Source organism: Pangasianodon hypophthalmus, chromosome 12 (assembly GCF_027358585.1).
Source record: "Pangasianodon hypophthalmus isolate fPanHyp1 chromosome 12, fPanHyp1.pri, whole genome shotgun sequence".
NCBI lineage: Eukaryota > Metazoa > Chordata > Actinopteri > Siluriformes > Pangasiidae > Pangasianodon > Pangasianodon hypophthalmus.
This window is the reverse complement of record NC_069721.1, coordinates 18340214-18361613: the sequence shown is the minus strand read 5'-3', so window position 1 is coordinate 18361613 and position 21400 is coordinate 18340214. Positions and strand designations below refer to the sequence as shown.

The following is a 21400-nucleotide window of genomic DNA, read 5'->3' as shown; positions in this document are numbered from 1 at the left end:
ATCTGGCTCGCTAGTCTAGCTCACTCAGCTAGCTAATGTCTGACCTGTACATGTTTCCAAAGGGTTGATGTTGAGCTGCCGAAATGAAGATGTAGATCATTCCCACACTGTTTCTTTCAAAGCATAAAAAACTCTGAAATGGTGATCAAAACTAAACATAAATTTAATGTAAATGTGTAACATACTGTACAAGTAGTGTAATGATAGTACATGTGGTTTGTTAATTTCCATCCCTGCCCATGACACCTTTGTAGTGTCTAATAATAGAGTATTAGGTGAAGGTGACTGATGGTCATACGCTAAATAAATGTCCTTTCTGCTGGTTTTTTTTTTTTTTTTTTTTTTGGTGTCTACCTACTAAGTGATTGTTAGACTTCTGTAGTCTAAGTGCTGGAGCTCCAGGGGACACATGGATAAAACTGTAAAGGTGCTGATATAGAGTCAGAGTATTTTGCAACTGGCTACTTACGTCAAAATAGATTTAAGTAACTGTATGAGCTCTGTGTGTGTGAGTGTGTGTGTATTTGTCTGTCTGCATGCATGTGTGTCCTCATTCCTCAGGGGACGTGCTCATTTCAGAAGAGCAGTGTCCTCAGCACCCGTGCTACAGAGTGACCCAGCTTTTTGTAACTATTTTTGGGACGGCCTTCGGGTTTTTCTGAGAATATTTCCTTTACCAGATTTCATTCCACTATCGTGGAATTTAAGCTGGTGATATTCCTGAGAGCGATGGCTGAGAGGAAACTGTCTGATGAGGATTCTGAGCAGCGGTCTCTGCTCTCTGGGCTGGGCTCGAGCAGTCCCAAACCGCGGGTCATGTTAGGTGGCATGTTCTGCAGTGTGGAGGGCGCTTTTGAAAACAAAACTCTCAATTTCGAGTCATTCAGCCCTAGCTCTGCCAGAAGACAGATTGGGAACAGATGTTACTCACACACTCTCAGCGAGAGCAGCACGCACACACCTCCGTCCAGATCTGAGGCACCAGAGTCCCCTGGTTTACACGAGCAAACCTTCACACACACATCAGAGGACCAGCAGGTGTGTGGAGGGACACAGGAGGTAAGACCAAGATTTATAAAGTTTTTTGTACTTGGTTTGTTTCTTTGTTGATTTTTGATGTAGCTACTGTATATACGTATGTGGGCTATTAGTATTTGTGTGCTTCATTTACACAGATAGTAGAACAAAATACCTACAAATCTATTTGCTATACACTAGTAGTTCCCGTGGATAGTTATGCGTTCTTAGCTTTCTAAAAATCTAGCTCTCTGAAATCTTTCTGTCTGTTGTAGAGTTTTATATAGCCCTTTTAAGCGTTTCCCCAGAAGAGAACATCTTTATAGTGCTAGATGCAACCTTTTATTCTGGGTATATTAGCAGCTCCAGAGCAACTATGAAGCCAATACAGTAATATCTTTCAGTGAACAAAATCTAGCCTTACATGCAGCACACAGAATGATGCTTTATTATTAGCCTGTTATTTATAAGATTGCATTGCCTCTTTTGGAATGTATTAGCCTACATTTAGTTCAACAACAACAACAATAATAATAATAATAATAATAATAATAATAACAATAGTGAACTAATGTGTAAAAGTAAAGCACAATCAAGAAAGGAAAGTAATAAATAAGATAACTATTTCTATATAGTAAAATTTCTAAGGTAATTATTATTATTATTATTATTATTTAATTGAACATTGTACAACTACTACTACTACTACTACTACTACTACTACTAATAATAATAATAATAATAATAGTTTATATAAAAGTGAAGCACAATCAAGAAAAGAATTTTAAAAATATAAGAACTCTTTCTATGGTAACAATTCTAAGGTAATTTATTTATTATTATTTAACTGGATATTGTACTACTACTACTACTAATAATAATAATAATAATAATAATAATAATAATAATAATAATAATTGTGAACTAATGTGTAAAAGCACACTCAAGAAAGGACAGTAAATAAAATAACTATTTCTATATGGTAAAATTTTTATGGTAATTAAATTATTATTATTATTATTTAATTGAATGTTGTACTAATACTGCTACTACTAATATGATATACTGTATAATAATAATAATAATAATAATAATAATAATAATAATAACAATAATATGTGAAAATGAAGCACAATCAAGAAAGGAAAATAAGAAATAAGAACTCTTTCTATGGTCAACGTTCTAAGATAATTGAACTATTAGGTATTTGAATATTATTCATTTGAATATTCTACTACTACTACTACTACTACTACTACTACTACTAATAATAATAATAATAATAATAATAATAGCCAGGTAAAATGAAATACATAAAAGAAAAGAAAAGAAGAAATAAGAGTACTCTCTAGGGACCACCAAGTGGTCTCCCGGAGGTCTGGTAGCAGGGTGCGGTACTCAGTAAGCAGATGGTGTTCAGCTAGAGGAGGATGTTTAAAGAGGAGGAGGGGTAGAATAGGAGATGTGGTGTGTGTGTTTGTGTGTGAGGAGGTGTCTGTATGAGTGTGTGTGTGTGTGTGTGAGACAGAGACAGAGAGAGAGAGGAGGTGTGTATATGTGAGTGTGTGTGTGTGTGTGTGTGTGAGAGAGAGAGAGAGAGAGAGAGACAGAGAGACAGAGAGAGAGAGAGAGAGGAGGTGTGTATATGAGAGTGTGTGTGTGAGAGAGAGACAGAGAGAGAGAGAGAGACAGAGAGAGAGAGGAGGTGTGTATATGTGAGAGTGTGTGTGTGTGTGTGTGTGAGACAGAGAGAGAGAGAGACAGAGAGAGAGGAGGTGTGTATATGTGAGAGTGTGTGTGTGTGTGAGACAGAGAGAGAGAGAGACAGAGAGAGAGAGGAGGTGTGTATATGTGAGAGTGTGTGTATGTGTGTGTGTGAGACAGAGAGAGAGAGAGAGAGAGAGAGGAGGTGTGTATATGTGAGAGTATGTGTATGTGTGTGTGTGAGACAGAGAGAGAGAGAGAGAGAGAGAGAGAGAGGGTGTGTATATGTGAGAGTGTGTGTGTGAGACAGAGAGAGACAGAGAGAGAGAGGAGGTGTGTATATGTGAGAGTGTGTGTGTGTGAGAGAGAGAGAGAGAGAGAGAGACAGAGAGAGAGAGAGAGAGAGAGCGAGAGAGAGAGGAGGTGTGTATATGTGAGAGTGTGTGTGAGACAGAGAGAGACAGAGAGAGAGAGAGAGAGAGAGAGAGAGGAGGTGTGTATATGTGAGAGTGTGTGTATGTGTGTGTGTGAGACAGAGAGAGAGAGAGAGAGAGAGAGAGAGAGAGAGGGTGTGTATATGTGAGAGTGTGTGTGTGAGACAGAGAGAGACAGAGAGAGAGAGGAGGTGTGTATATGTGAGTGTGTGTGTGTGTGTGTGAGAGAGAGAGAGAGAGAGAGAGAGAGGGAGGACTCTGGTCGCATTGTTCAGCTCTAGCCCACATTACACCGCGCTACACCCGGTACTGGAAGTGACAGCGCCGCTCCCCGGCTCCATCACTGCTGCTTCACTGCGCTCTGATCACACACACACACACACACACACACTCATCTCATCTCCAGAACCCCGGCCATGTCTTTCCAAGGCAAGAAGAGCGTCTCCCGTGCTACGGTAAGCAGCGGCGGTGTCGCGGTGGGGAGAGATTTACCGGAAACGGCGACGGCGAGACGACGAGCGGCGGCTTTTTATTATCCGAGTGCAGTGATGGCGCCGGTTCCAGCCTATAGCATCTAGCAGCGTGTCTAGACAGCCTTTACAAGCCGACAGCTCAGGAACAATACGAGTGCTGTGTTTTCAGCTGATATAAAACCTCAGAAAATGATGCTGTTTACTGGATGAATCTCTGCGCCATGCCGATTTCACTCGGATCTGTTAACTCTAGGGGTTCATTGTGTCATACCTCAGCTCTAAATCAGCCTTTCACATTATTATTAATCTTATTTAAAATAAACATTAAATCTGACCTGTGTTGTAAATGATGCTGTCCTAATTCCTGTCCCCAAAATGTAAAGACTCCAGTGTGTGGCCTAGAAGTCTGGCTTTCCAGGTTTTCCAGACTTAGGGATGAGGTTTTATTTATTAAGGTCAGAAATAGACATGCATTTTTGTCTATAGTATTTGCAAATATCAGCTCAGCCATCACAGAGTGGCCTTATTGCAGTCATTATGCAGTGGTGTGTGAATATCTTTCTTGTCTGTTGTCTCTTGTGAGCTGGAAGCATGAGCAGGGCCTGCGTATTACACGCTCACAGCTGCAGGCGGGTGATGGAGACATGCTCATGGTTGTGTTACAGTTGTGTTACACTGCTTTACCAGCATGATCTGTTTTCTGAAGCACCCATTATCCACACTAACACATATTTAAGATATGTGTGCAAAACACAGGCAGTAAAAATGCACTTAATAATGGCATGAGTTGAGATGCAAGCAGTGAAGCATGATGGAAATGAATCTTGTTGAGTTCAGGAAGTCATCTTCACGGCTAATTGGCTTAATGCGCTCATCTGGAGAGAGGAGTGCAGAGAAAAATCAGGGGTGTGTGCTGATGGATGGCGTCATGTACGGTAAAGAGGTTTGGTGGAGTAAGAGTGGAATGGAGAGACAGCTTTGTGATTTTTTATGTGGTAAGATAAAACCTGACCATCAGAGAGCCGGTCAGGATCTGTGTCTAATATGTACAATGCTAAAATTCTGAAACTTGCTTCATCATGTGTTTCTTAATCTGCAGAGTGACAAGATCATCATCAAAGGAGGGAAAATTGTGAATGATGACCAGTCTTTCTATGCTGACATCTTTATCGAGGATGGGACCATCAAGTACGTGTTTCTGATATACTTGTACAAGATAACCTTACATGCAAAAATGTCACGTGGGTTTCAAGTGCACCAAAACCTGTTTGAAAAGCTGTTTTATGTATTGGATATAAAATTGCTTGATGTGGTGCTTCTACACAATATGTCATTATACGAGAGAAAAAAGGCACAAAAGCACATACAGTTTTACCCTCATTAATAATCCAGATCCTATGAATATGCAGATTAAAAATGCTCCTAACCCAACACACCCCACCCTGATACCTTCTTATCTCAGTGTGTCTGTCGTGTGTTTATCCTCTAGAAATTCAGTAAAACTGCTGCAGTGACAATTCAAGGATTTTAAATGGAGAAGCGGGGGATTTAATTATAAAATATTTAGAATGACTTTAATATCATCATTTAGGACCCATCATGAAAAGCAGGTGCTTCAATGTAATTACTCTATGTGCCTGTCTATCTGTTAGTCCATCTGTCTTTCCTTCCATAAATAATAGTATTATTCTTCTGGAAGATCTTTATGTTACAGCATCTTTTCATGGTCAGCAAATTTAACCACAATACTTACAATAGTATGACCAAACAATAAAATAACCTAATTGCTATCTAGTTTTAATGATTTTTTTCTAAGTTAAAAGGATTGTATCCAGAAGTCTTAAAGTAAGTGTCTCAAAAACTGCCCGTTATTTTCAGGTTCTAATTTCACTGTGCGAATTCGTGAAATTATAAAAAAAAATCATGTTCGTCCTTTGTGAAACGGGAACTGAAAGACTAACAATGAAACAAACACATAACCATATTAAAGTAAATGAAGTAAATATTTTTCCCTTCATTTTATTTTCCTTAAAATTTCAGTTCTTTAGAAATAACATAATTCACTTTTTCTAAAATTGTATTTTACCACCCCTCCAATAATCAATGGAACCATATAGTTTATAGGCTTACAGTTACTTTAATTATTATTTATTTAAATGGATTAATTATATTGCATTACTACGCATGTGTTTGTGTGTATCTTCAATCTTTTTCAGGTTGTATAGTTAATATGTTATTCATCTAAGTTAAGGGAATTCAACCAAACAATGGTAACATCATAAATAAAAGTGTGAAAAAAAAAAACTTGACTTGTATCGATGTATTATTCCAGCGATTATTTTTTATGTGCTGCTGCTATACTACATCACTGTTAGAGTTTTAGCTTGAAAGTGTTTGTAGACCATGCCCTATTTGTACTGGCATTTTTGATCAACACTACAGAGCACTTCTATAAGTTACTCTGGATAAGGGTGTCGTTCGAATGCTGTAATTGTAAATGTAAATCTTCTTTCCTGTGTCATTCAGGCAGATTGGGGAGAACCTCATCGTGCCCAGCGGGGTAAAGACTGTGGATGCCTATGGGCACATTGTCATCCCAGGGGGTGTCGACGTGAACACCAGCTTTCTGACACCCCACTTAGGAATGATGCCCGCTGATGACTTTTACCACGGGACACGCGCCGCCCTGGCAGGAGGCACCACCATGATCAGTAGGTTAAAGCTGTATGAATAACATAGTAAAGTGTATAGAAGAATACGAGCTAACACTTAAAGACACGGAAAAGCACTAAAATGCAATGCATGGTTTTCCAGTGACTTAAATGAATATCAGGATGATTAGAGAGAAGAAGGGAGACTATAGGACATTTAACACATCATAAATGTGTATAGCTTAATGGGTATTACCTCGAATTATACAAATATCCTGATACAAAAAGGACATCTGATCAACAAGAAATTATGAAAAATTGAGTATTGTGTCTGTATTATTATAAGAGCAATTAAAATTAAATTAGCTTGTAATATAGACCATAAAGACTCTTTCAGAGTCACATTTTATAGTTCCCTAAACCAAACTACGGACGGGGGGCGAATTGAGTGTTTGTGGCAAGAGAGGAGTGGAAAAGGATTACACTTCAAAGCAAAAAATTCCTTCATGTCTGAAGGAAGGGGTGATGAAAATGTAGTGTAAAAGGAAGAGAAAGGAATCATGGAGAATTGAGTGATGGGTTTAAAGGGGAGATAAGAATTAGATTTGACGGCACTCGGTAAGCGGGTTAAAATTATTTACCGAACAGTAAGAATAGGGAGATGGAACAGGAGCTGTGTGTGTGTGTTTGTGTGTGTATTTGTGTGTGTGAATGTGTGTGTGTCAGTGTGAAAGCTTGCCCTTTCTAATTAAAATCATGAGAATCAGGGCCACAGTCCTGTCACAAAGTGTAATCCTTTTCCACTCCTCCTGCCACAAACACTCAATTCGCCCCCTGTCCGTAGTTTGGTTTAGGGAACTATAAAATGTGACTCTGGAAGAATGGAGACACTGAAAGAGTCTTTATGGTCTATATTACAAGCTAATTTAATTTTAATTGCTCTTATAATAATACAGACACAATAATCAATTTTTCATAGTTTCTTGTCGATCAGATGTCCTTTCTGTATCAGGATATTTGTATACTTTGCTTTGAAGTAATACCCATTAAGCTATACACATTTATGATGTGTTAAATATTTTATTTATCAAATTTAAAGACACTGGTACATTTTTAATAGTGCTGAAAATAAAATGTGTCACCACTTGGTATAAGATGAAAGTGAAGCATTTCATTTCAGTAATGGTCTATGACAAATAATATCGGTGCACACCAGTCAGATATATTTTTCTGCCTTTCTCTCTGTAGTCGACCATGTTGTTCCTGAGCCTGGCATTAGTTTGCTGACTGCTTATGACCAGTGGAGGGATACAGCAGATAAGCGATCATGCTGTGACTACTCACTGCACATGGACATCACCCGCTGGCATGAGGGAATGTTCGAGGAGCTTGAAACTCTGGTCAAAGATAAAGGTAACTGTTTTCATATTTAGTATTACAGTGTATGTCAAAATCAGGACTATGCACCATCATGAGTTAGAATATTGCGTTAGAATACTGTACTGTATTATATCTGGTCTTCTGGAGATGAAGAGTTTAATTTAATTTTGTTGATGCTTTGTATTGAGATCGGTCATTCTGTTGGAGATGATGTTATGTGAAATAATTCATGGGTTCTTTTGCAAAAACCTTACATTTCCTCATTGTATTATAATTTGTAGCCTTTATTTTAACAGCTTGTCCAATAAGAATTAATCCCATGACTGTAGATATTAAATCTGATCTTCAGTACATAACATACATAGGTATTTGTGTGTTTCAGGTGTTAACTCCTTCCTGGTTTTCATGGCTTATAAGGATAGGTATCAAAGCTCAGATTCACAGGTAAGTTTGATAGTCTGCACTAATGTGACATGTCATGAGTCATTCAGCCAGATATTATATACACCCTGTTTGTTAAAGTGAATGTGATGTAACTATTTAAAGTGAGTTCTGCCTTTACTGTAGATGTATGAGATCTTCTCTATTCTGAGAGATTTGGGGGCAATTGCTCAAGTACATGCTGAAAACGGGGACATTGTTGAAGAGGTAATGACCGGATCATGTAGAAAATGTGATAGCTTGAATCTGAAGTAAGGCATCCTTACATACTGTGTATTTTCTAAAAGAGATGTATTTGGTGTTTTTCGTGATCTCAGGAGCAGAAGAGGTTGCTGGATCTGGGGATCACAGGCCCTGAGGGACACGTGCTAAGCCATCCAGAGGAGGTACATGCATTTCAAGTGTTCTTGGTTACACCTCTTTCCCTGTTTAGCAGTGGATGTCCCATTCATCTAAATACTTTCTTCATTGTACACCAATACAGCTGTAATTTCCACTTATAAAGAATAACAATACAGACAGTGTTTAAAGGCGTGGTTGTCATATAAAATGCCATTTTATTCTTATTCACAAAGACCAGCATTTTTATCACTTTTATTTCACCTTGTCGTAATAAGGGTGGACTGAAACAAACATAGTCCCTGCAATACAATTCTCTCATTTTCAGTAGACAAATTGAACTATGCCAAGTGTTTAAAAAAATCATCAGAATTTAAAATGGGTCCAGAAACATAATTACCAGATAGTTTATCTCTGTAACACTTGCTGAATTGCTCATTGTGAGCATTTTCTATTCACTAGGTGGAGACAGAGGCTGTGTATCGAGCCATCACCATCGCTAAACAGGCCAACTGCCCTCTCTACATCACCAAGGTGATGAGTAAAGGTGCTGCTGATATCATCGCCAAGGCCAGGAAAAAGGGTACAAAACCACATAGTAATTAGACATATGGGAAAGAGTGAAGCCTCTTGAAGAGTCATGCAGGAACACTGATTAAATCACTTGCTTTTGATTAATAGGCATGGTTGTTTATGGAGAGCCAATTGCAGCTAGTCTTGGAACGGATGGGTCACACTATTGGAGCAAAAACTGGGCCAAAGCCGCCGCCTTTGTCATGTCTCCACCTCTCAATCCAGATGTGGGAACCCCAGACTACCTCAGTTCCATGCTGTCCTGGTAAGTCACTCAGCAGGGCTTCAGAATGGCACACCAGAAAAACGTTCACAAGTGAGTTCCAGTCTTGACAATGCCACAGAAATCCATGCCTGGGAGTCCAAGAGAGCTGTGAAAATTGACTGTGTTCTCCGGGTGGTAGGGATTGCATTACTTTCTCCACTGTCAATCAGAGCAATACTAGCCAATCATAAGTATCTGTGAGTTCATGTATGCGGAAGAGGGTAGATAGCGCTTTCCTCTGAGTGTTCAGCTGCCCTATGATGTATACTTTATGGCCAAAAGTATCTGGACACCTGACCCATCACACGCATATGTGGAAGGATTTTCACTACATTTTGGAGCGTGGATGTGGGAATTTGTGTCCATTCAGCCAGAAGAGCATTAGTAAGTTCAGGCACTGATGTTGGGTGAGGAGGCCTGGTATGCAGTCAGCATTCCAGTTCATTCCAAAGGTGTTCAGTGGAGTTGATTTCAGGGTTCTCTGTAGGCCACTGAAGATCTTCCACAACAACTTTGGCAAACCATGTCTTCATAAACCGTGCTTCGTGCAGAGGGGCATTGTCATGCTGGAACAGGGTTGGGCATCTTAGTTCCAGTGAAGGGAAATCTTTATCCTACAGTATACAAAGACATTCTATACAATTGTGTGTTTCCAAATTTGTGGCAACAGTTTGGGGAAGAACCGCATATGGGTGTGAAGGTCAGGTGTCCACATACTTTTGGCCATATAGTGTAGCATAAGCATGTGTTAGGCTTCACCCTCCCCAGTTTGTAGCTGTGATAGGCAAGAGCTAGCTGGTGGGTGGGAATTATCGCAAATGACCAATCTGGGAGAAAAAGGGGTAAAAATTCCAAAAATGCTGTTTTATGTGTATGAAATTATCTACTAGTACTGTAAATATCTATTTAATATTTTACCAAACTGTGTTGCAGTGGGGATCTTCAGGTGACAGCCAGCGCTCACTGCACATTCTCCACAGCTCAGAAAGCTGTAGGGAAAGACAACTTTACACTCATTCCTGAAGGGACCAATGGCATCGAGGAACGCATGAGCATTATCTGGGACAAGGCTGTAGTACGTCATCTTCTCTCTTTCACTTTCCTTCTTTTTCTGGTGATCATTTTATGCCAGTTATCAGTTATAACTGTTGTGGGAGAAATGTTCTTATGTTGATTTGTGCAGCATTGTCTCTCTTTGTAATTTGTCATTTTCAATGGGTGTGGTATTTGTGCCGCTTATGTATTGTATGTATTGTGCTCTTTCACAATAGAAGTCATACTTCGTTTTTAATATACATGTAATCATAGTGTTAATACTGTGTTTTCACAAATTAGACAATGTTTTCTGATTTCCAGGCAACAGGTAAAATGGATGAGAATGAGTTTGTGGCAGTGACAAGCACAAATGCAGCCAAGATTTTCAACCTGTACCCTCGCAAGGGCAGAATCGCGGTGGGATCTGATGCTGATCTCGTCATCTGGAACACCAAAGAGACCAAAACCTTCTCGGCCAAAACTCACAATCTGGTAAATCTTACTCACACAAGAAGAAGTTTTGAACAACTGATGAATCCCTTGGACAACTGATGAATCCAAATCCAATCATTTCAGTGTACTAAAATTAAATAGGCCTGTAGTTTTATCATTTCCTTTATTTACCATTATCCTATGTATTATTATTATTATTTTTTTTGCAGGCTGTAGAGATGAATATTTTCGAGGGCATGGAGTGCAAGGGCTTTCCCATGGTTGTCATCAGCCAAGGAAGTATTGTTCTTGAGAATGGCAAGTTGGATGTGCTGGAGGGTTCAGGTCGCTTTGTCCCGAGGAAAGCCTTTCCAGACTACGTGTACAAGAGGATCAAAGCCCGGAGCAGGGTAGGAGACTCTGAGACATAGTTTCTGCTTAAACTTAAGCTAGTTATAAATGAAATGAAATGTAAGGGTAGTGTTGGCACCAAAAAAAAAAATTGTATTGTCTGAGCACTTGTTACTATATTACCTCCCCGACAGAGTTTTTGGACTGATGGTATTCCTAGTTTGTGACCTAGCGAGTAAGTATCAGAATGTATTTATTGATAGAGACTTCAAAGCACTTTTGTAAGTCGCTCTGGATAAGGGCGTAAACGTAAATGCACTAGCTGTCCTCTTCAAAAGTAAAATCAAATATTGCTCTCTCATGGAGAAAATGCTTAGAAAATACAATGACTAATTTTAACTGCTTTTTAACTATGTGGCATGTGTATTGTAATGATTTTAAATGTGTTGCAGATGGCAGAGGCTCGTGGTGTTCCCCGAGGTAATTACGATGGTCCGGTCCATGATGTAATCAGCATGACCAAGTCTGTACCACCAACTCCCACCACCAGAGGGTCCTCCTGTTCAGGGAAGAGTGTGGTGGGGCCAGCTAGAAACCTGCACCAATCAGGATTCAGCCTCTCTGGTAATCACTGCCCAATATTAATTGTCTTTTGTAATTATGTTGAAGTGGTATTTTCATCTGTTTACATGATTTTGCACATAAGAAACACACAAAAAGCTCAACATTACAAAAAATTTTTGGGCTGCGCTGGAAAAGTGATTTTAAGGTTTTTAAAACTTGCGAGTCACATGACATGATCACAATGCAGTTATAAATCAAGACCTTGCAATTATCAGATACTCGTGAGGATGAAGAAGTGAGGCTGGGGCTGATTTCTTTCTAGCCCAGACTATAGATTCCTGCAGTCTATCAGTGACAGACATGTCAGGTGATCTCTGTGAACACTGAGCATTAATGAATATAAATTGCAAAGTTCTGTGTGCTTTGACTTTTGATTAAGTCTTAAACAAACAATCTATAGTGCTTTAACTAACTCTTGTCTGTCTAATAAAGGAACTCAGATGGATGACCACATCCCCAGGCGTACGGCACAGCGGATCGTAGCGCCCCCTGGAGGCAAATCCAATATCACATCCCTGTCATGAAGAGCATCCACTGAAGGAAAACATGCAAATATCCACAATTGGCTTCCAGTTTATTATATAACAATAATATCATGCAAGCGACATTTTATTCACAACCTTTCTACAACTTCTCCGCTTTCAAACTGCAAAATCCATAGTGTAGCATGAAACATTTTCCAGAATGTGCAAAGTCCATAACCTATTCTGTCCTATTCTTTCCTAAGAACCTATTCTGCTTTTACATACAAGTAGCACTCATAATGTGATGGAGATGAATAGTCAGTGATTGTAATGTCTGTACTATACTCGATGGATGACATCCTATGTTGCCTTTGAACCAGTGATTTTCCTGTCAGATGTGTTCTAGGTTTGAGACTGGATTTTTCAAGAGGGGCTCTGTGTCCGTGTCTGTACTTTGAACAAGTTACCTATAGAATGTCTTAGCTTTGTAATAAAAATAGAGTTGGTGTAGTTAGGTGTGTATGCAAGTAGAGTAATAAAGAGCCAATAGGCCAGTGGTTGAGTGTTAAATATCCAAGGCCTTATCTTTCAAAGAAAGGAACATGTAAGAAACAGTGGACTGTAATTTGTTACAGGTGAGAAGTCATTGCCTTCCTTCCATTGGCGTCAATTTGGTCATTTTAGTGTTTCTAATGTGAAACATTTGGTGCTCTTTAACATGCTACTGTGAAGAACAGAACACTTTCTAGCCCTTACTATCTAGTCTCCTGTAATGTACACTTCTCATTTTTACTTTCCAAAGGGCCTCAATTACAAACGGCCATTTTTATAGCCAAAATACACAGATCTTATTAGCCAGAAATGTTTTGTCTTTTTTAAATGTGTTAAAAATTAGCTGATTTGCAAATCAGTGATGCTCCGATGAAAGGAAGCCAGTCAATAAATTATTGTTTTCTACTTTTTTCTGTGTTCAGTCTGTAAATATGTTCTATGTTCTTAACTGTGCATGTTCAATATGTTCAACCTTCAATAAACAGGTTTTTAGGGGAAATGAATTTCTTATTTTTTTTTAACAGGTAATAAATACAGAGGCTGGAGTGTTTTGATGTCTGAACCTCTGCCAAAATATTACATTTAATTATTTGGCTGATGCTTTCATCCAAAGTGACAGCTAAATAATAGAGCTAGAATACAGTCCAAGCACAGATCTATTAAAGGAGCCGACAGTGATGGAAGTGTCAAGACTGAATTTTCATTAATTGACAAGAAACAAGTGCAAGAGAGAGAGCGCCAATGCTCAAGTGCTCTTGAAAGAACTGAGTCTTCAGATAATTGTCAAAAAAACAGCAAGAACACAACATGGTACAACACTTGAAAATGGCTAACAATACCCTTATTTTGCATGAAAAGCTATGATGGAAAATGTTGAGAGTTGGAACAGGGTCAACATTTGTAACTGTGCCTACAACTTCATTCATGTGCACAAAATCCACACTTTGGTCTTTTTTAAGTGCTCTGAAAAGGTTCCTTCAAATGCAAAAATCTGTGGCATCAATAACAATAGTACACTTTAAAATCTCCAGTGTTCAATTAAATCCAAAAGACTCAGATGAACACAATAAGTGTTAAGTCAACACTAAAGCATTTACTGTCTGTTTTTACTCATATGCAGTTTTTCCTGTCTGCAAATGATTCAAGGCTTTTCCTCAGCTCCTACTTAAAAAGCTACAGACAATTAGTTACAGACTTAATTCTTAACAAGCTTACAGTGTTACACAGCTCTATCAGCTCTGTCTGGACGATCTGCTTTTTATTCATAATTGCTCAGCTGAGTAGGCTAATGATCACAACTTCTTTTTTTTTATTCTCTTGTTCAACAACCAAAGAAAGAAATAACACTATGTGTATTAATTGCTATTAACACTATATAATTTTGCAAAGCAAAAGTTTCTATTTGGTTATGGTAGTGCAACACACCTCAATGCTGCAACTAAAGTGTGAATCCGAATCCCACCACCTGCTGCGCCACACACATCCATTTTTACTAAGTGGATTAATTACCATGATGATAGACGATCTTTTTAGAATCAGGAGCACGCAGGTATTTGGAAACACTAACAAAATAAGCAAAATAAAGTGCAATGCAAAGCTGTCATGTAATTCTCCTGCAAGCACAACATGCAGTCAACTTGCAGTTACAAATAAAGATGTTAGCCAGACTCAAATAATATCTTTTAATTACAGTGCAAAAGGAGAAATTTACAGCTTATAGCAAACACCAGCCAACAACATGCTGACTTTGTGCCAAGGATACATGCATGATGTGCCATTTCAAATAATTTTTCAAAAACAATACTGACCATAAGCGAGTTGCCCCCATATCTAGGAATTTATGTACTCGTTTGTGTCTGTGTTCATGCACTGAATTACATAACTAGCTATCTATATTTTATCACGTTACATTAGCTATCACTTTTTATCCTCGTTAATTAGGTTTCAAAGAAAATATACATGGGACTGGACAACCACATTGGAGCTTTACACAATTTATAATTTGTTCATCCCTGAAACTGACATAGTAAGTAACATAGAAACTCTCTTCACTTCCTTGTTCACTGTTGTGTAGCTGACATGTTCCCTCCCTCATTCCCCAGCTCAGCTATGTCTGATATGAACGCTTAAAAACACATCTGTGTGCCAAAAGTCCTTGGAAAGGGCGAGATAGATTACAGAAGGGTTAGTGATGATGAGAAGAGACAGGTGCATATGTGAGGACATACTTGTCTTAAGAGCCCAGTGTAAACACAGGCCATTTCATCACTTTATTTACGTTATAGTTAATCGGTTTTAGATTTGTCCAGGGACCTTTGGTTAAGCAAAGAGCAGCAATTTTGATATATAGTTATTAATCATCATTAAGGCTTATAAAATGATTGCATATATAATACTATAAGAAAGATAGATGTATATTGCTTGCCATTTTTAGTTATTTAATTCTGCTATGTCATAATACAGTAATAACAGGTAGATGTATCTGTAGAATCCTCAAAGTCAGTTTAAACTACATTTCTGCAAAGTGCTTATAGTTTTCACAGCACTATATATATGCTGCATGTCCATGCATGCATTGCCATATCACATCTACACAGTTGAGGTTGTTTATCACTGTTCTTAGTGATTAGGAAGTAAAATTAATATTCTGCATGCAGTTCCTACCTCCATGTCCAAGCATAATAGTGCTTTGCACTAATGTACATTCAGTATGTGCCTGTTTCATGCATAAATGTCATCACAAATGCAAGAGGAACTAATCATTATTATTACTTGAGCAGAGTCAGCATGGTTATTACTTGAGCAGCTCACCAAATATTAAGAAATAGGTGAGCAGGTTAAAGCTGAAAAAGCTCTATATTTGTGCAGACATTCCAATAACTTTACATTACAAATTCTATTCATATATTTGCATATATGGCACATATATTATATATAAATAGATTTGAAGGCCTAAACCTATAGCTCAGTATTGTATTGAATAATATCTAAAATTTGTTTTCAGGGTTTCAGGAAACCTTTTCAGCGTATTGCAAAGTGCATATCTTATGATCTTATGATGTCAATTTAAGTGAGGATAAATCTAGATAAAACTCTTTTTTAATTAAGAATGCACTTAATTGCAAAATTTTTCTTTAAAAAAATGACCTATAACAAAACAGTTCTAATAATACTCTCTGAAAAGTGTATCATGATGTAATTTATCATGATAACCATAGTTCATTATAATATTGCTCACTCCTAGTACAAGTACTGATACCCAGCATCAGTGTCAGATTGTGCTCAGATCATGTTTTCTTTCTTTTTTCTTTTTTTTTCTATAGCAAAGGCTATATTTTTCCATAGTTTAAAGAGGGGGTCACTAAATAATATGCCGTTGCATTGGCAGTGAAAGTGCTGCATTATTTCTGTAGGAAAATAGAGTGTTTAGGAGGATTATTAAGCCTTTAGTATATACTTTAAAGCAATGTAGAAATACAGTTTTACCTTGCTGTGATTATATAATCACTATACCATAACATTAACTTAAGAATAGTTATTTCAGATATGCTTATAGGATGTACCATTACATTCCTATTTCAGATTATTTCTGGCTTCATTCATATCTGTCTTCTTATACATGTGGCATTATTCTGCTACTTTATTCTACCAGTACTTTCAGGGTGGTGTTTCCTGAGCTATTCTGTGTACACGGACACTTTCTCAGCAAGGATGCGCAGCGGATGCCTTTTACAGGTGTTAGAGAAATACGGATAGAGCTTCTCAGTGAACTTGGCTTTAAACCTGTAAATTAGTGTGTTATCTGCAGCATCTGAAAACGTGACCCTTCCCACATCCCAGTCCAGCTGAACTCGCACTCTTTGTGGTTTCTTCTTAACTGGGATCGGATCACTGGTGGAGTTTGGTGCCCGATAGTGACCTCCATGCAGGCACATGGTCCACATGCCGTGCTCAGGACTGGGCGGGAACCACTCCTTCCGTTGCACGCTGTCGTACACCACCCCGAGTGCCCACTCAGTGCTGTCGCCTACCTCCACGTCCCAGCTGTGGCGGCCTGTCCCCAAGGCCTCAGACCCGAGCACACACTCGTAGTAGCAGAAGCGCTCTGGGTTATCGGGTACCTGCTGCTCTTCGTCTGTGTAGCGCAGGACAGTGAGGTCATCAGATAGAGAGAGGTACGCGTCTGCCGTGTTGGGGTCAAGGGTCACTGGAGCTGATGGGGAAGAGGTGTGAGTTGGACATGATTATACAGGGTTTTATATGTTTAAAAAAGAATTTGTATAGATTTTACATTCAAGTATACACATTAGCATATTTGTCCTTAGCACATTTCATGGTAGAAGTGCATGAACAAGTTGTCTGCATGTGTTATTAATTTTTTTTTTACATTTTCTCGAGAAAAAAATAAGGGTGCTGTACAAATATTGGCTGTACAAAAATATATAAATAGTAGAGTTCTTTGAACAAAATTAATAAAATGTGACTCATTTGAAAACCAGTATAGTATAAGGGTGGGTGATATGACCAAAATAAAAAATCATATACATAATATACATAATATACTTATTTTGTTTGCTGTGATTTACTGACAAACTGGAGGAGACAAACTGGTATCAAACTGGTATGATGTTTTGATGAAATAAACCATTATAAGAAATAAGAGGGGGGAATTATAATTGTATAATGTTTCACTAACATCCACTAGGTACTGCAAAGTTATTATCATTTTAATTCAACATAATGGCATTTTTATTTGTTTATTCAGTTATAGCACATTATCATATCCTTACCTCAGGTTAGAAGTAATACACAGCATAGTATCACACTGTATTTGTGCATTCTAAATTGTATATTGTTATTTTTAAAGCATTTTTATGGTAATTTTTTAATATGTACAGATAACTCTCGATAATAACTCAAATCTAACATCCAAAGACATACAGAAATAAAACAACAAGCAACAAAAAGCTTCATATTATTCTTTTTGTCTGGTACTTACTGAATGTGACGACAGTTTGCATTTTCTCCCAGACTCTGAATTTGAGACAGCTCAGGTGTTTGGCCACATCAATCAGAGCTCCGCTCATCTCTTTAAGATCCTGTGGTGTGCATTCCACTCTGTAACTGAAGACAAATCCCTCATTAAATCCGGTCTCTTATGTAATACCTCTAAAGAGTGAAAATGGAAACGTCATGGGAAATCTAGTTTACTTACCATTCAGACGCCTTCTTATAGTTCTGCAATACAACAAAATACCCCAAATGATTTTCTGGCCTGCTTTCAAACTGATAAGCTTTTGTCATAAGCCAGTTATCGTCCCATAAAAGAAACAGGAAGTTTAGCTACAAGTGTTTGGAAGAAAGTTATTTCTATAAATTCTGAATGGAGTAGTGAAGACTTATATCAAGTCTCATCATCTTTACCTTTAGAAATTCAAAGTCTTCAGAAGCAATGGCCTCCTCAGTGGAGTTAATGGTTTCAGTCAGAGACTTAATCTCCTCTGTTAGCCTGTCTATCTTCTCCTTCATTTTGCGACTCTTCTGCTCCTCTTCTTCCTTCAGAGCTGTGAGCATGGATGCCTCCTCGTCCCGGAGGAACTGCTGCAGCTTCTCAAAGTCTGCCTTTATCAGCTGCACTGTATGCTGGGTCTGCCTCTGCTCACAGGGATATCTTAGTTAATTATTATGATGGTCTATTAGTATGATTAACATGTTTACCAACAATCATAGGACATGTTTTTCTCAGTCGTTATGAGATTTGTTCAGTGTTATGTAAATTAACAGTTTACAGTAATGTTCGTTTTGGTCCATCTGGACTTATACTGTATATAAAAACCCTAAGTGTAAAATTCAATACTGATTTGTATTAACACATATTCATACTAAAGGTATATAACGTACTGTATGTATTTATATTGATGTATTATTCTCCTACATGTCAATAGATAGATACACTATATAGCCAAAAGTATGTGGACACCTGACCAATCACACTCATGTGTGCTTTTTAAACTTCCCATTCCAGATTTAGTCCTCTTTTCTGCTGTTATAATAACCTCCACTCTTCTGGGAAGGCTTTCCACTAGATTTTGGAGCGTGGCTGTGGGACTTTGTAATCATTCAGTCACAAAGCATTAGTGAGGTCAGGTACTGATGTCATGTGAGGAAGCCTGGGGTGCAGATAGCGTTCTGGTTCATCCCAAAGGTGTTCAGTAGGGTTGAGTTCAGGACTCTGTGCAGAACACTTGAGTTCTTCCACTCCAAACTTAACAAACCATGTCTTCATGGAGCTTACTTTGTGTACAGGGGCACTGTCATGCTGGAACAGGTTTGGGCCTCTTAGTTCCAGTGAAGGGAAACTGTAATGCTACAGCATACAAAGACATTCTATACAATTGTGTGCTTCCAACTTTTGCAGCAGTTTGGGGAAGAACCACATATGGGTCTGATGGTCAGGTGTCCACAAATTTTTGGGCAGATAGATAGATAGATAGATAGATAGATAGATAGATAGATGTAAGGCAGTGCAACACTGACTGAACCATTCACATTCAGTGTGTGTGTGGGATGTGAGGTAATGGGTTTAGTGTGAAGGAACGTTCATGTCTGTGCAAAAGATTAATGTGTTCAAAATTATGCAAAACCATTGGGTGGTGTTTTTGCATGTGGGTAATTTCTGTACCATAAGATTCAATCTGGTTGGTGTTATTCTTATTTGACAATATTCATTTAATAAAAATCCTTTTCTACTATTGCACTGCAAAAAAATCTAGCTGTCTTAAATAGTGGCAAATTTATCTAACATTTATTTTTACAAGATCATCATTTAAAAAAATTATTATTATAATTATTAAAATAATTATTAAGCCTATTTATAGATAGTGTTACTCATTTCAAGCTTGAAATGGAATTGTTCTACTTGCAGATGATTAAGCTAATTTTTAGCATTTATTTCTGGAAAGAAGCAAAATTATCTGCCAATAGAATAAGCGCATTTAAAGCTTAAAATTAGTAAAGAAATGTCTAGAAATTTAATAGCAAAGTTTAATAACTTTGGTTTATTTTAAGATTATAAGAGGAAATACTAGAAAATTTTGACTATATTAAAGATATTTGCACTTGCTAACGTGACATTTTTGCAGAGTGTATTTTTTTTTAAGTCATGGAAACCCATGAACAGTTTTTTTTTTTTAAATCAAAACATGCCTGATTAAAATCGTGCAAGTTAGAGTAGGGAAAGATTCAGACCACAGAGCAGGAAGTCCCTAGAATAGTTTGTACTGAATATCTTCAATACATTTTCGAAACAAAGAATCCTAGTTAGCTTTCAATTGCTTTTCTCAAAAATAGCAGTGAACAATATCAAAAAAAAAAAAAAAACAATATCAGTATAACCTTTAACCTGTAATGCTGTAATTCTACATAGGGATGAAAGTCAGTGTGTCTAATAGTCAGGTTAATAAAATAGTGTTGATAAGAGTGAAGCAGTTACCCTGATGTGATCTGCTGTCTCCTGGCAGATTTGTTTGGCTGTGTTTAGGGTCTCTAGCTTCTCCTGTAAGGGCCTCAGTGCAAACCTCAGCTCTCTCTTTAAAGACAATTTGGAGATAGCATTCCATACATTAGCATCCATATTTGTCTGAGAATCTTGTCAAAAGTTACGCAGCAATCTTTCTCTCTGTCTGTCTGTCTCACCTTGCACTCCTGAGCTGCCTCCTCTGTACCATTACAATCGTGACTCTCATGGTCTTCTCGCTGGCACTGACCACAGATCAGCTCCTCGTCCTCCATGCAGAACAGAGTCAGTCTGTCACCATGCCTAGGACACACCTTACCACCCTCACCCCTGGCATTGTCTTCCCCGATCAAGCCTAGCCCCAGCTCGGCTTGGGTCCTGTCCCGTCGAGGTTGACCTTGAAATATGGAGTCAAACAGTCCCTTCAGGACGTTGTCAAGCAGCTCTCGTCCATAGCACTCAGTGCATCTTTGCTGATCATGTCCTAGCTCGAGCTGGCACAACTGTAAGCAAGACTGGCATAAGCTGTGTCCACAGGGCAGCAGGAGCGACCCCTCGGCCTGACACCCTGGGCAAACAGGGTCACCTGGAGGTAAAGAAGGCTGATCAGATGCCATAATGATGTGCTGGGTTTGCTGTTCTGGTTCTTCAGTGCTCACAAATGTTGACTTCTACAAGTTGTTCTACGTTCTTTTCTCTTTCCTCCTTGGGGTATGATGTGCTCTGTTTGCTCATGGAAATCCCCTGTTGGCTAGTTGATGGGCTATTTATAAAGTTGTTATTTTGGAAAGTGCCTTCTGACATGTGTGTGTGTGTGTGCGCGTGTTTTGAAGTAGGCCAGGTCACACAGAGGAAAGTTTATTTAGCTACAAACTGCTGAGTAACGATGTGTTTCTGGGACGTGCGTATGTATCTGTGTGTCCTGGTGTGTGCTGTTTGGCATCTAAGTGCAAAGTGATATTAGTCTGTATCATGAAAAGTGGTAAAAGCCAAAAAAAGTTAAAGCCAAAAAATTTAGCCCAGTTAAAGAGCTTTTTTATTTACATATTTTAATCATATGGGGCACGGTGGCTTAGTGGTTAGCACTGTTGCCTCACACCTCTGGGTTTGGGGATTCAAATCCTGCCTCCACCCTGTGTGTGTGGAGTT

General features: G+C 38.4%; 2 protein-coding genes across 3 annotated transcripts; one reads left to right on the top strand and one right to left on the bottom strand.

The window, feature by feature from the left end:
- Window positions 1–695: 695 nt before the first annotated feature.
- dpysl4 (dihydropyrimidinase like 4) lies at window positions 696–13234 on the top strand. 2 transcript variants are annotated; one of them, XM_053238861.1, is made up of 14 exons: window positions 696–1059; window positions 4728–4816; window positions 6155–6339; window positions 7528–7692; window positions 8042–8103; window positions 8227–8307; window positions 8418–8486; window positions 8902–9022; window positions 9121–9277; window positions 10211–10352; window positions 10634–10804; window positions 10975–11154; window positions 11548–11719; window positions 12152–13234. In XM_053238861.1, exons 1-14 carry the CDS (start codon window positions 730–732, stop codon window positions 12241–12243), a joined length of 2016 nt encoding a protein of 671 aa, XP_053094836.1. In that variant the 5' UTR covers window positions 696–729; the 3' UTR covers window positions 12244–13234. The 2 variants fall into 2 exon arrangements, with proteins under 2 accessions (XP_053094836.1, XP_026771175.1); XM_026915374.3 differs by lacking the exon at window positions 696–1059 and adding an exon at window positions 3269–3610.
- On the bottom strand, window positions 12277–21006 carry LOC113527495 (E3 ubiquitin-protein ligase TRIM39). Its single transcript, XM_026915375.3, has 6 exons — window positions 20431–21006; window positions 20228–20323; window positions 18160–18390; window positions 17951–17973; window positions 17735–17859; window positions 12277–16948 (listed from the first exon to the last, which is right to left on the bottom strand). Exons 1-6 carry the CDS (start codon window positions 20866–20868, stop codon window positions 16413–16415), a joined length of 1449 nt encoding a protein of 482 aa, XP_026771176.2. The 5' UTR covers window positions 20869–21006; the 3' UTR covers window positions 12277–16412.
- Between the last annotated feature and the right edge of the window lie 394 nt (window positions 21007–21400).